The sequence below is a fragment of the Carassius carassius genome, chromosome 6, assembly GCF_963082965.1.
Source record: "Carassius carassius chromosome 6, fCarCar2.1, whole genome shotgun sequence".
NCBI classification, from domain to species: domain Eukaryota; kingdom Metazoa; phylum Chordata; class Actinopteri; order Cypriniformes; family Cyprinidae; genus Carassius; species Carassius carassius.
The window spans coordinates 39,059,578-39,075,814 of NC_081760.1; the positions used below are offsets into that span (position 1 = coordinate 39,059,578).

The 16,237-nt window shown below is 36.9% G+C and overlaps 1 protein-coding gene across 1 annotated transcript; it reads left to right on the plus strand.

Annotated features, from left to right (window-relative positions):
- Nucleotides 1-7,923: 7,923 nt before the first annotated feature.
- LOC132141749 (polymeric immunoglobulin receptor-like) lies at nucleotides 7,924-13,187 on the plus strand. The gene is made up of 8 exons (XM_059551412.1): nucleotides 7,924-8,026; nucleotides 8,150-8,464; nucleotides 8,540-8,851; nucleotides 8,938-9,255; nucleotides 9,333-9,608; nucleotides 12,485-12,562; nucleotides 12,689-12,737; nucleotides 12,829-13,187. Coding segments are annotated over exons 1-8 (1,452 nt in total). The 3' UTR covers nucleotides 12,830-13,187.
- Nucleotides 13,188-16,237: the final 3,050 nt, after the last annotated feature.

The window sequence follows — 16,237 nt, forward strand, 5'->3', positions numbered from 1 at the left end:
CGTTTGCAAAAACAGAAGCTGCTGAGTATTTGTAAGGAACGTTGGTTAGGATAAGATCAATTAAAGATGATTTATCTGGACATTTCAGGTTAGGTCTAGTGGGACTGTCAACTAGCTGAAAGAGATTTAGCGAGTCACAGTAAGCTTTAAATTCATCAGATACTGGATCTAACCAGTTCCAATTTAGATCTCCAATGACTACAATTTCGTTCTGATTTAGTCCTGATAAAAGCTGCATTAAAGAAGGCAGAGCATCCCTGACAGCTGATGGCGTGTGTTGTGATTGGTTAGCTGGGCCGGTGTGTGTTGTGATTGGTTAACTGGGCTGGTGTGTATTGTGATTTGTTAGCTGGGCTTGTGTATGTTGTGATTGGTTAGCTGGGCCAGTCTGTGTTGTGATTGGTTAGCTGGGCCAGTCTGTGTTGTGATTGGTTAGCTGGGCCGGTGTGTGTTGTGATTGGTTAGCTGGGCTGGTGTGTGTTGTGATTGGTTAACTGGGCTGGTGTGTATTGTGATTGGTTAGCTGGGCCGATGTGTGTTGTGATTGGTTAATTGGGCCAGTCTGTGTTGTGACTGGTTAGCTGGGCCAGTGTGTGTTGTGATTGGTTATCTGGGCTGGTGTGTGCTGTGATTGGCAGCACTCAGCGCCTGGTCGCGAAATGTCATGTGAGCTTCACTGTAAATATTGCTTCAAAATCAAATCAATTGTAGTTTTTTAAAAGTGATATCTGTTAAATAAAATATCTCCTTTTGAAGTGGACTTTAAGCTTTGTAATTTTGCAGATCTTTTTATGCCCAAAGAGCAACATTACAGACTAACTAAATTTATTCTATATTTTTGTAGAGGACAGTGGTCAGACTGCACAGACCGAATCAGGACCGCTATTAAAAACAATGGGGTTGATTCAGGAAGATTATGTCTATTTGACGACACAACAGCAGCAGTTTTCACTGTGACCTTCAGAGATCTGAGTGAACTGGATTCTGACACGTACTATTGTGCAGATGATATACAGTATATGCAAAAATATTTCTACACTGAAGTGAGTAAATGAGACTCAAACTCATGATGATCATCAACATCACACACACAACACTGACTGTAATTACTGCGGTTCACACATGTAACCCTTAACATATAATAAATAACTTCTAAATAAACTGAATAATATCTCATGTACTAATGACACTGAAAAGTGTTTAACAGATGAATAAAATCAGGAATGTGACACGATATTCAGGAGGAAACATCTTTATAAACTACAAATATAAGATAAGTCGGGCAATTTTGTATTTAAAATTCTTTGACTGTAAAGAGAGATATGTCACTTTGCTCACAGCTAGTTGGTCCAGCTTGTTATCTCTGACCCAGAATAAAACCTGCTCCTAAGGTAGCCTTGTAGCTTTACCATCGTGTCAAAACCCCGCTCAAAACCAACCCATCTTCTTGAGCCTTCACAGCAAAATCCCCAGTGTTAATTTAACACTCTGAGTGTGGACACATATAAACACTGAAGCAGTGTTAAAAGTAACACTGAAGCAGAGTTGAAGTTAATGAGATAATTATTAAGTTAATTGAGTTATGACTGACCATTATTGAAGACACCTGATGTTAACAAGCAGAATCACCAGCCGAGAAAATCACAATTTGTGTATCACCATTATAGTGGTCAGTGTTTGCTTTAGTTGGGATCTTGGATTGTAACTTTTTATTTTTCTAATTTGTGTGTCAAGCCAAGAGCAAAAATCATCGGGTTGTGATAATTATGTTTTATTGCAATCTTTGCTTGACCTTAATCACTGAACTCATTTACAGTCTCGTCTCTTCTTATTGGTCATTATTGATTGTAACAGTTTTGATCCCACAATGAAAGAGTCTGTATTTTCTACACATTTTGTAGGCATCTCTTGTGATTCTGATTTTTTTTAATTAATTGTTTTTAATTTTAGGCACACACAGATAACAAGAATCAGCGAATGAATCTCATCAACGGTGACAAACAGCATATTCAGCATATTGATGCTCACGATGATTCTTGATGTCTGTGTGTCTAAATTAAAAAAATATTTTTTTATGTATAACTAGCTTTTAAAAACATGTCATATTATGGCAAAATTTCTGGGTCACTTTTTTTATCCACCTAATTTATGTACACAGTAAAGAAGCCTGAACTCAAGCATTTAGGTCATTCCATGACAATTAGTCCAAACCACAATCAAGTCCATAAGATTGTCTTGGCTCTAGTCTGTTTGTATGCTACAACTTAATTACAACACCCACACAAAATCTAAAGTTAATAACTGAAGGGTCAAGATCCCAACTAAAGCAAACACTGACCACTATAATGGTGACACACAATTTGTGATTTTCTCGGTTGGTGATTCTGATTGTTAACATCAGGTGTCTTCAATAATGGTCAATCATAACTCAATTAACTTCTTAATTATCTCATTAACTTCAACTCTGCTTCAGGCCTAGTCAACATGGACACGGGTATTTTTATAACCTGAGGTTTTCCTCCTGCGTTTAAAAAAAAAATCCTGTCCACATGAAAACGCAAAAACATGCTATCAAGCACTGTCAAGAGCATGCCACACCAGCAAGCGGCGATATAACCGAAATCGTAAAGTCACGTTGGCCAATCAGAAGCAGTCACGACAACACTGCAACCAGCGTTTCTGAAAATGCTCACCCTGACCGTAGGTTTCAAAAATGTTCGGTTTCTGTGGCCTGAAACTGCGTTTTCGTGTGGACGAAAGGCCGAACCCCGTAAAAAGAGTCACGGTTATAAAAATACCCGTGTCCGTGTGGACAGGGCCTCAGTGTCAGAGGTGTCAAGTCCAGGGGTCAGAAAGTAAAAGTCCTGCCATATTTCTGTTCCACCCGTGAACTCAGCAGCTGATTTCACCAGAGGAGGAACCAAGTCATTCCTTTCAAGTCACAAACTAGTCTCAAGTCAAATCCCAAGTCCTCAAAGAGTTAAAGTCAATGAGATAATTAAGAGACTAATTAAATGATGATTGTGCATTAGTGATGAACACCTGCCATTATTGTGTGTTACAGAGGATCAGATGCTGATGTTTTATTGGTTAAACTGATGCCACCATCATGGAGATCAGTGTTTGCTTCAGTTGGGCTCTTGACCTTTGGCTTCTTGTGTTAGGTGTTTCCCTGTAGAAGTACATGTGCTGTTATAAAGCAATGTGATCAGTGCTGTGCAGAAAACCATTACTAGCTGGTTTTACATGACAAAGTAATTGTTAGGCATCAGTCTGTTTATTTCCAAAAAAAGTTCATTTCATTTAACATATGTTCAGTTTTTTTTTTTAATAACCTACCTTGTGGAACTGCCACATGCAAATAAACCGTTGGTATAATAGTTATAGTGAAATAATTTGAAATCTAATGTATGTAATGAATATATATTTTAATCTTGTCCTACTAAGACGCACAGACATCATGACCCAGCATATGAATCTCAACAATGGTGACAATCAACAAAACTCTTCAAGCTGAAGTGCATGCTGGGTAACACCATAGTAAAACTCCCATCAAGGACTGTAGCATGAATAATTTTGTCACCACTGTTGAGGAGCATATGATAAGTGCTCATGTCTAAAATCCAGAGCCTGTCTAATTTTCCCCCAATATTTAAGAATTGCAATAATATTTGTTTAATATGACTTTTTTGTAGTTCAGAAATAGCTGTACATCATGTAACAAACCAAAGAGAGACACCCTCATGGTGTTCATTAAATGTTTTAGATAAAAAAGAGCAATTTAATTTAGCAATTCAGCAATGTGTTAATGTTTACTATGTAACACAACCGCAAGTGCTTAAAAGCAAATTACTTTGTATTATTAAAAGGGTCAAGAGCCCAACTAAATCAAACACTGATCTCCATGATGGTCGCATCATTTTAAACAATAAATCATCCGATCCTCTGTAATTTTCAATAACAGCAGGTGTTTATCACTACTGCACAGTCATCATTTAATTAGTCACTTAATTATCTCACTAACTTTAACTCTTTGGGGACTTGGGATTTAACTTAAGACTCGTTTGTGACTTGAAAGGAATGACTTGGTTCCTCCTCTGGTGAAATCAGCTGCTGAGTTCATGGGTGGAACAAAAATATGGCAGGACTTTTACTTTCTGACCCCTGGACTTGACACCTCTGCTCAGTGTTACTGTTTACACTGCTTCAGTGTTTATATGTGTCCACACCAGAGGTGGGTAATCCAGGGGCCAAAGAGTAAAAGTCCTGCCATATTTTTGCTCCACCCATTAACTCAGAAGATGATTTAATCAGAGGAGCAACCAAGTCATTCCTTCCAAGTCACAAACTAGTCTCGAGTCAAATCCCAAGTCCTCAAAGAGGTAAAGTTAATGAGATAATTAAGTAACTAATTAAATTAAGATTGTGCATTAGTGATGAACACCTGCTGTTAACAATCAACATCAATGAAGAAAAGAGAAACACAAGAACTACAACTGACTTTAACCACAGCCTTGGATGAAATCAACTGGAAGAAAAAATTGTGGTGAGTATTTGCTTCAGTTGAGCTCTTGAGCCTTTAAGCATTTTTAGTAAATTTGCTTCTATGCAATTGCATTATTGCTTTACAGCAAACATTTGTGCAATGCTGATGCAAATCTTGATCTAGCAGGTAACTTATACTTTTGATACCTGTGATCTTGATTAAAATTTCTTGATTCTACTTTTAAATGAAAGGATTAGTTGTTAGAGAGGACTGCTGTCTTTTCACTGCTCTGTATGTGCCCTTTGGATGGGTTAAATGTAGAGTATGAATTCTGAGTTTGGATCACCATACGAAACTGTATGTCACTTTCACTAAAATTAGAGAAATCTCATTACATAAATGCCACCATAATGCTTCAATATTAAAAAAAAAAAAACACAGTTTGGTATTAGGCATTTAGCCATGACCATTTATCATATGATCCTCAACAGTGGTGAAAATAATTATTCATACTGCAGTGCATTATGGGAGTCTTTCATGTATTGCAACATGAATCATTTTGTTGATTGTCACCGTTGTAGAGATTCATATGCTGGTTGTTGATATCTGTGTGTGTGTCTAAAAAGCAAGCGCTGGAGTTTAGATTTCTATGTGTTACACAAATTAAAAAATTAACTCCCTGTAAATATTAGAACAACGATTTTCTGTGTAAGTTAATGATGTGTCGTTCGTGAACGAATTGTTCTTTTTGAACGAATCTTTTAGGTGAACTTCTCGTTCACGTAATCCGCTGACTCATATTTCTCGTTAACTGAAGTTCCTCTCTCCACAGCAGCGCGGCGCTATAAGCAGCGCATGCGCAGCTCAGTGAACCGGGTAACAACCATTTCATCCTGTCAAAGAATTACTCAACCTCGAGCCAATAGCCTTCGAGTATGAGATGTGACAGAGCATGTGATTCGTTGAATGTAGTGAGCGAATACGCCCTTAATGAACTAGTTTCATATGAGTCTGAACGAGATCTAGAGATCTTACCGTTCGTGAACGAAATGACTGAACTGGCACACATGTCATTCGTGAACGAGCTGAATGAACGGATACATGTCATTCGTGAACGAGCTGAATGAACGGATACATGTCGTTCGTGAATGAGATGAATGAACGGATACATGTCGTTCGTGAATTAAATTAACTGGTATAGCTTATCTCGTTCGTGAAAAAAATTAATGAGAGTAAACCGGGTTAGTCTGCCATTTAGCATGTCAATCTCGCAAAAATGCAAAGCGCAGTTACAGGTACTGTGCACATACGCTTGTTTTGATATTTAGCAACTCCACGTTTAAATTGTTAAATTTAAATTGTTAAAACAAATTGTCTGACCAAACAATTAAAATGCTAATTAGGCAAGAAAACCTTGTGCTTTGTTCATCTAAACAACTTAATTAGACTTTATATATTGAATGCGATTATACACACATTTTAATATATTTTGTGTAATACGAAGAAATGATCACTGAACGAATCAGTGAACGATTCTGAACAAATCATTTTGGTGAACGAACTGAAAATGAATGAATCTCTAGAAAGAATCATAATTTCTACCACTAGTGTAAGTTGTAGTTTCACTGGGATTTTTTAAAAACTAAACACGTGAAAAAAAAAAAAAAAAAACAACAACATTATTTAAGACATAATTAAACCAGCTCATTGTGATTATATGTTCTTCATATATCACAGATCTCTTTTCTCCTCAACACCACATGCGGACCTACAGACACGATCTGACACAATAAGTCAAGGGTCAAGAGCACAACTAAACCAAACACTGATCTCCATGATGGTGGCATCATTTTAACCAATAAAACATCAACATCTGATCCGCTGTAGTTTTCAATAATAACAGGTGTTAATCATTAATGTACAAACATCATTTAATTATTTACTTAATTATATCAATAACTAACAATCAGTTCCTTTAGCCATCAATGACTTTTACTCTTTGGCCCCTGGATTACCCACCTCTGGTCCACACTCAGTGTTAAATTAACACTGGGGATTTTGCTGTGTGAAAACCAAAAGTGAACTTACCTGGGTAAAAACTGAAACTGGCTTTGTGCTACAGGCCACAGATGTATGAATTATGTTAGTTGTATGTGCTTATATGTTGTACTAAATCTTGCATGTTTATCATTTTCATTATGTTTTGTTGTTTTAATTTATTGAATTTATGTTAATTTTGAAGCTGCGTTTAAGTTTACAGAGGTCCTCCAGACTGTTTACATGTAAATTATACTAGTGGAAGATTTCAATAATGCAATCAAATTGATTCTGTGTCCTGTAGCTGAAGTGGTAGAGCCATGAATTAGCAAGCGCAAGGTTAGAATCCCAGGGAACAGATGTTAGGAGAAAATTGTTATCCTGAATGCAATGTAAATCGCTTTGGATAAAAGTGCCTGCTAAACACATAAATGTAAATTTGTCCTTGTATACATGAGAACATGAAACCTGTGTGATCTCTCAGTATCAGACAGTGTATCTCCACTAGGTGGCGCTCTTTGAGTGTGATTAATGTGATATTCAGTCAGTGGTGATGGTGGGAGGAGCCAGTAAAGCTGCTCATTACTGATAAAGAGCTGAATAAAGAGGAAGTAACTAAAGCAGACAGATGTAGAGACAGAGAGATTCACACAGAGATCATTCAGCGGAAAGAAGACTGAACTCAACTCACAATGAAGATCCTCCTCATCTTCCTCACTTTCTACCTGATCTCAGGTCAGAGCTTTTCTCTTTCATCACTGCAGTAATGATGCTGTTTTGTGTTCATCAGCTTTCTGATCACAGTATCAATCTGATTGACAGATGCAGTGAGATGCTTTAGCGTCACGGGATATTCTGGAGGAAGTGTTCTGGTGGATTCTGGGAAACCTTGGTTCAGTGACTCTGATAAATATATGATTAAACATGACCCATGGAGAACCATAATACATTACAAGAAACACAGTGAATGGACGATTGAAGGAAGATTCATTCTTTTTTGCAGCAAACATGGAAAACTAATGATATTCATTAGAGAACTGAACACACGGGATGCTGGGAAATACAGAATTAGGGTTCTTGACAAGTGGTATATTGATATAACTTTGAATGTAAAAAAAGGTAAGCAATTCAAGTGTGTAATCAAACTACTCTTTTTAAAGGTACATCATTGTAAAGTATATTTCTTAATTATTTGAATGACAGATTCATGCTGTGTGAGGTCAAAGAAAGTGGTAGTAAAGAGTGGAGAAACTGCCACCTTCACATGTGAATATTCACAGAATCATATTAATGATGCAAAAGTCATATTCAAAGAACAACAAAACTCCATTGACCCATGGAATGAAGAAGAAAGACTCAGTATTTTTGATGACACACATAAAAACATCTTCAGTGTGAGAATGACTGCTGTGACACCAGATGATGGAGGAGTTTATTTATGTGGAGTTTGGATCAAAAGAGACTCGTGCTCCATTAGTACTGCTGTTCACCTGCACATTATGAGTGAGTTGAATAAACTCTGTGTCATCTAGCATAAGTTAATAGATCAGTGTTTGCTGCTTCAGTTATTGTTAGATTTTGTATTTGATGAAGAAAATGATTCTATCAGATATTTGTGATTGACAGCTAAAGTGGGCGTGTCTAGAGTGAACGGTTCCTCAGGAGGTCGTTTGATGATCAAGTGTGAACATCCTCAATACAAAACCAACCCAAAATACATCTGTAAAGAATCAGACGGATGTTCAGAGAGGAAGAATCCAGGAGTTCAGGGTGAATGGATGGAGAATGGAGATGTTTCTTTATATGACGACACCAGAGCAGGAGTCTTGATGGTGTTTTTTAGAGAGCTGAAAGCTGCAGATGAAGGAACATACAGGTGTGGAGTGAAAGTATCTGACTATACTGAGAGCTTCACTGAGATACAGCTGAGCGTCAGACACGGTGAGGAAACTTTACTTTATCTTGCATGTTTGGAGAATCTGTTCTTATTTGTATGCAATTTCTCTTGGTTAACAGATGTAAACTATCCAAAGAGTGTGACTAAATCTGTGTATCCTGGTGGAGAAGTCAACATCATCTGTCGGATCCCAAAGGAGCATAAAGTTCATTTCTGCAAAGAAGATGATAATCACATCTGCCAAAGCATCAGCTCATCTAAAGTGACAGAAATGAGTGGTTCATCAGAGAGAAATGAAGAGACAGTTGTTACAGTGAGCATCAGTAATGTGAGTGTGAGAGATGCTGGAGTTTACTGGTGTGGAGCAGAAACCAGAGACACACATCTGACTTTCATCTCCCTGAACACTCAAATTCAGCTCAACCTCATCAGTGAGTCCTTTCAGATGATTTCACTACAGTAAACACAGTACATTCACAATCATTTGTGTTAAATGTCTGTGTTTGATTGTTTTTAGTGGCTCCAGTAGTTAGAGACGAAGGAGAATCAGCTGAGATCATCTGTCCTTATGATTCAATCTATAAATCAAAGCCAAAGTCTCTCTGTAAGGGGAAGTGCTCCACTAGAGACAGAAATCCTCTCAGTGAGACTGTGAGAGAAGAGAAAGAGACCAAGACTGGCAGATTGACTCTGAATAATGACGTCACTGCAGGTGTCTTCACTGGGAGCATCACTGGACTGACAGCAGAGGATGCTGGGAAATACTGGTGTGCAGTGACATTAGAAACAGAGCTCAATTATCTTTACACTCATCTGATCGTCATCATGAACGAGGGTGAGGAAGGTTTCTGCATCTGAATATGTGAAACTACGGCTGTGAATTGATGTTCTTGTGTCTGTAAACATTTCCAGAGCTGAACTTGACTAAGTATGAAGGAGACGACGTGTCAATCCAGTGCAAACATCAGGATGAAGATCAGAAAAGCTTCTGCAAAGCACATGAAGCCTCCATGTGTGTGAAGGATGGAGTTTCATTGGAGACGATCAGAGATGATCGATTCTCTTTCAGTGATGAAGCATCTACTGGAGTCTTTACTGTGAACATCACTGATCTGAGAGAAGAGGATTCTGGGATATACTGGTGTGGAGCTCACGTCACCACTAAAGTCAGTCTCAAAGTTAAAATGGGTAAGCTCTCGATCTTTTTGAAGATTTATACACTTCACTTCACAAATAAAATAGGTTTCTATGACTTTGTTCACCAGAAAACAACAGGTTTTTATCAAAATAAAAAAGGATGTCTTGTTTACCTTCACATTTTCTATAGTCCAATTATTGGTCGAAAACATTAACTTGATTGAAATGTGTCATTTCATATGCTCCTTTTGTTATTAATAACATTCTCTAGTGTTGATATGTATCATTCGTTGATTATAAAGTAACAATAACGTATTTTGCATTGCATTGTGCTGCTTATGATTTGTCGTTCTACAGGTGCTGGTCATATAATTAGAATATCATCAAAAAGTTGATTTATTCCACTATTCCATTCAAAAAGTGAAACTTGCATATTGCATTCATTCATTACACACAGATTGATATATTTCAAATGTTTATTTATTTTATGATTATTCATTTTGATGATTATAACTGACAACTAAGGAAAATCCCAAATTCAGTATCTCAGAAAATTAGAATATTGTGAAAAGGTTCAATGTTGAAGACACCTGGTGACACACTCTAATCAGCTAATTAAAGCAAAACACCTGCAAAGCCTTTAAATGGTCTCTCAGTCTAGTTCTGTAGGCTATATTATCATGGGGAAGACTGCTGACTTGACAGCTGTCCAAAAGATGACCATTGACACCTTGCACAAAGAGGGCAAGACACAAAAGATCATTGCAAAAGAGGCTGGCTGTTCACAGAGCTCTGTGTCCAAGCACATTAATAGAGAGACGAAGGGAAGGAAAAGATGTGGTGGAAAAAAGTTCATGTGAATGTATTTCAGTTCATGTTCATACTTTTCAGTTGGCTAGGATTTCTAAAAATGCTTTCTTTGTTCTGGTCTTAAGTAATATTCTAATTTTATGAGATACTGATTTTGGGATTTTCCTTAGTTGTCAGTTATAATCATCAAACTTAAAAGAATTGAATATTTAAAATATATCAGTCTATGTGTAATGAATGAATATAATATACAAGTTTCACTTTTTGAATGGAATTAGTGGAATAAATCAACTTTTTGATTATATTCTAATTATATGACCAGCACCTGTATATATATATATGTCCAGTGTCTTGCGCATGAGCACCGTGTTTGTACGATGGTGTGTCAAGTCTAAAGAGCATCTCAGGATATGTATGTAACCATGCTTCCTTCGCACTGCGGGAACTTGCACTGCATCAGGGCACTATGGAGAAGAACGGTGTGCAACAGGGTTTGAGATACATTTTCTCTTGTTTGGTGGATTGTCAAACATGTCAGCCTAATCAGCCGTAATATGTATATAAACCATGCAGTATTAAAGAGACAGCTTGCACAATGTAATTAGCATTGAAATACATTCACAAGAGCAAAAATATAGTTTGCACATGTTTATTCACATTAAAGGCAACATAACTAAAATAATAAGAGCACAAGTATTCATCTGGAACTTCTTTAAGTCTGTCTAAATCATTTAGTAATTGCATGTTGGATCACAATAATTAGGAACCACAGTTTCACCAAATCCCTTCACTCGATTGGGATGTTCTCTTTTATTCTGGACTGCAGGGCAGTGACTGTAACATCGAGCAGATTTTGCAGTATTAAACACACATTTATCCCGATTTCATCAGGCTCCGAACATCCTTCAAAAAGAACACAAAGAATGGCTTTCTCAGCTGCTATTTTTGCAACTTTTCATTTAAAAAACATTCTGCACCATTTTTGTCAGGGATGAATGCAGCCCTGAACTGTGTTTGTTTGTGTTTTGGTAAACATACAAAATGTGCAGTACTGGGAGTCCTCCAGGACAGGTTTGAAAACCCCTGGGGTTAGAATGTACCCACTGTGCCATGCTGAGGGAATGATTGCCTAGTTGACTGTACAAGCACAAGACAGGGATTCAGTGGACCCAGATGCCAGAATCAGTTTCCCTCTCAAGTCAAGTCTGTCATGAAACTGTTACAGTTTCATATATACTCAACCCTGCAACCCCTGTATCTTGTTAAGGCATAGCTCCTAAACCAGGAATAGGCAGCATCAGGAGTGCTGATGTCCGGCAGAGTTTAGTTACAAACCTGCAGGTGCAGTTTACAATTTGTAAATAACACAGTTTGTAAATGTACCACAACTCAGATTTCACTTTATATTCATTCACAACTGTGTATATTTGCCATGAGTGTTGACGGTTTTGTGTATTTAAAATTTTTTAATACACTCTGTCTCTCCATATGTAACACGGGAGGCATGACAACAAAGTTGAGGATCTAAATGCAGATTCATTTCACATGAGTGGTCAAACAGGCAGAGTCCAGCAAACAATAATGGAAAGACAGGCAAAAGACAAAGACGTACATAAAATGTTGAAATACTTGTGAAGCAATTTCCTGCATCAAATACGCACCAGCAAGATTTATGGAAGAAGCTATACCCAACATTTTATTGAATAGCTCCCTGTTTAACAAACCCTAGTAACTTTCACCTTATTGTATCAAAGAACTCATCCTGGGGAGGCAGCACCATTGTGTATGCATTTTTAAAACCACATCTACGCCTTTCTGAACTTCTGAACCATCATCTCAAAAATGTGTGGTCTGGTGCAGCTCAGTTACTGCATCAGGCAAAAGAGCAAAAGAGCAGATCTGCGTGGTAGTCCTGTAACACCGGCATGATGTGCAATGCTAGTGCAATAGTGTGAGACTGACGAGGTGATGAGAGACATGATGAGTCCTTGCAAAGGATCATGGGAAATGGAGTCCAGGGTGAAGTGGCAAGAGTCTGGAATGGAGTGCCTTCTAATGATGCTCATGGGCACTCCAGCTAGAGATTGTGACACCATAATGTGTTTCTGTGTTTTCAGATTTCTTTTTGCTGAACATGATTTCTTTGTGTTCCACACTGCTGCTGGTCGGAGGATTCACTGTGACTGTGTGTAAAGGTGATGCTCGCCTTCATAAACACCCATATGTTTATCTATAAGGCATGAGTCTTTTTATCACACAAGGTCAATCAGACTGTCCTAAGAATGTATCTCACTATTGTGTACCTGTGATGTTGTGTTAAGATCTTAGGGATGAGCTACTCATCAGGAGATCACAGACGAACGTGAAGTGGTGAGTCTCTATCTTCATGCACTGAAGTTCTTGTGTGTTTCATCTGTAAGTGTCATTCTGCACATCATGTTTATCTCTTGTCCAATCTCAGATTCTCAGGAGCAGATATGATTTATTCTTCTACTAACCTTCTCACAATCCCCTGATGGCTTCTCATGATGATCTGTAAAAGTGTGATTTGAAGACAAGCACAGTTTTACGAGGCATTGACTTTAAACACTACTACACTGTAAAACATGATGGCCCAATTAAGTTACAGGAACTTTTTCTCCTTAACTCAATTTGTCTTTGTAATTTTTGGATTTTGAAATAAAGCTTACACAAGTTGGTTCAGTTGGTACATCTGATTCTCTGTAATTCTCAATAACAGCAGGTGTTCATCACTAATGCACAATAACTTGTAAAACACAGCTTTTCAAGTTGAAACAAAGAATATCTTTAAGTTGAGTTTGCTCACATTTTTAAGGCAGAAGGTGAACTTACATTTCTATGTTTAACCAACTTGAAATGTTTTACAGTGTATCAGTATTAGTATAACTTTTAATTTTTAAAATGTAAAAAAGGCTTTGAATATATATTCTGTCATAGTGTTTCATGAGTGGTGGTGGTGTGTGTGTGTGTGTGTGTGTGTGTGTGTGTGTGTGTGTGTGTGTGTGTGTGTGTGTGTGTTTCTGAACACCTCAAAGCCACAGAAAACAGGTGAAGGTTCAGGATCTGAAATTTATTTTTATTTTTTTTCTACGAACAAAGACATATTCAGGAAACCCACATTGAGGCACATAACACTGAACAATAAGCAGAACATTGTTTGTGAGCAAAAGACAAAGACAAAAAAACTGCTCATTTTACTGCAGGTATTCAATCATTCACATTCAACATTTGCTGATTAATGAAGAAAAGACTGAAAATAATATTTCTGATCGACAACTTATTCATGTGTGGTTTAAAAATAGATCAATTTAAAAAACTATAATAAGTTTACAAATCAGTGACAGAATATCTTCAAGCATCATGTAAATGTTGAAAAAATGGAGGCAAAGCTGAAAGTGAATCAATTTTAAATCATAAAACTCCTACAAAACTTGTTTATGCATTTAATATGTTCAGATTAACACATTAAAACATCAGAATTATTAATTGCAAACAATAAATCAAACTAGATTTTACATGACCTCAAGGTAGTGTGAGTTGTGTTTGTTAACGCTGAAGGGTGTTTGTCAGGTTTTTCAAGTTTGTCAAGATATGGTCAGTGTGCTTCAGAGAAACGTGCTGCTCTCAAGCTTTTGGTTTTGTGGGTTTTGCTTTTGCTTTGCTCTTAGTTTTAGTCAAACCATTATGTGCTTTAGACACCTGCAGGTGCGATGAAAACAGGAAATGACGGTGGACACAGTCTTTCCACTCCATGAAGAGATGCTGTGAAATTGCGCAATATTATAAAAAAATATGATTAATAATAAATTGCCGTTCTTCTTTCAGAAGGTATTATTCTGGTTGTCAGAAATAAACACAGATGCTTCTGTTGCATGTGTAATGACTGTATTTACAATATCAGAGGGAAGCACAAGACTTATTTCAGCTAGTAAGTCCATAAAACTGCAGTTATGATTCAGTGTCTTATGAGATGTTTGCATGGAGTTTGAATGTTAAATGTCCAATCAGCTGGCTGTTTTGACCTTTTTCTCTCCCTTGCAGGATTAATTCAGTGTAAAGAGGTATTTTAAATCAGCTTTTAGTTATTTGATTAATCTTTTATTAGTCCCATTATTCGAAAAGAGTTTGTGTTATCAACTTCCAGTTCACCAGTTCCATCTCCAGTGGTAAAAGTACTCCATCTAGTGGTAAAAGTGAGTATTGGATTTTTAAATAGCTTGGTTTAAAATAAAATGAGCCTAATGTGTACTGTTATGATAGCTGACAGGGTAGGTGGGTTTTAATTAGCATGATTTTAATTATTTCAATTAAATATAAATTACACCATTGTACATGCCTTGTGTGTCTTTCAAATGAAAGAATGAATCTGGAGCAATGAAAGTTTTTGTTCTTGAGGATCACATGTACTCTTCATTCATGCAGATGTATGTGAAAGTCTGATATGAAAGAGAAGCAGCTGATTTATACTCTTAGTTTGTGTTGTTGGAGTGTCTTCAGTGCTGCTACAGTTTGATTGACAGCTGCTGTCCGTGGTGCTGAAGCCACAGCTGCCAGTTAAACTGAAGATCTGAGGAGTGAGATCAGGTGTGTTTGACCAGAAACACTAGAGAAATAATGCAGATGTTCATATTTGAACACATTTGCCTTCTTATAACAGCCTGGTGTCAGTCTTTGTAACTCAAACGTCCTTATGTATCAGTTATTTGTGAGCTGTGGTATTTGCGGATATGCAAACGTATGCGAATATATTTTCTATTATTTTGTAATAAAAAATTAGGTCATTTACTTCTTGCAGAAATTGAATGAAAAGATGATGTGCTTTTTACCATGTTTTCATGTATATTGACATTAGCCACTTTCACACATAAAGTACCCTATCTAACCATGTTTCTGACCATGAATGATCACTGACCACGTTTAACCCTCCGTGTTTACAAACACAACACTGAGAGACACAGCCATTTAGAGGTAATTTCTGATTTCATAAAATGTACCAGTATTTAGAAATGTATGTGTATGAATTAACGGTGCTTTTTGGATGTTATCAAATTAACCTATTAAAAGTTTAGCAGCTTATGTCTTCACACTCCTTTACAGTTAAACCTGAAGGTCCCTGAATTACATTTAATTGCAAATAAATGTTAAAACCTCTTTTACAGTTATTGCTCTAAATAATAATAGATTATAAATATAAACATGATTTGAAACTCATTATTTTCTATCAGTGTTTTCAGGCTCTTCTCTGATCTCTGTCTCTCTGGTTCTGGTTCTGGTTCTGGTTCTTCTGGTTCTGATCATCATTGGTCTCTTATTACTGTTTCTCTATATGAAGCATCAGTCTTGGGATAAAACTCCTTTAGATACAGAATCTCTCATTCACATCGAGCTTACAGTTTTTTTACAGACGCTAGGACACATTTCTGAATACTTAGGTCACTTTTGCAAAACTCTTCACACAGTGAGGATCAATTATCATTGCTTTGGCACAAAATGCATTCAATGACTACATCTCTCAAATTTCATGAATTATTTTCTCACTCAGACACAACAACTGCCGAAACTCTTTGTACGTACAAGTCAATTTACACATGCTTACATACTGTTTTCACAACTGTTAAACTTATGTTCAAAACAATAACATAATACGAAACTGAATAAGACAGCAATTTGCTACATTTCTACAGTAATATTTTAATGAAATATATTTTAAATCTTAAAATTAAATGCTATAAAAACAATTATAAATATGATCATCTACATGACCAAATAGACGCAATGAATGCTGGATGCCTGGACATATCAGCAGAAGATTGCCAGGGATGGATCAGACATGCCAGAAGATTCTCTCC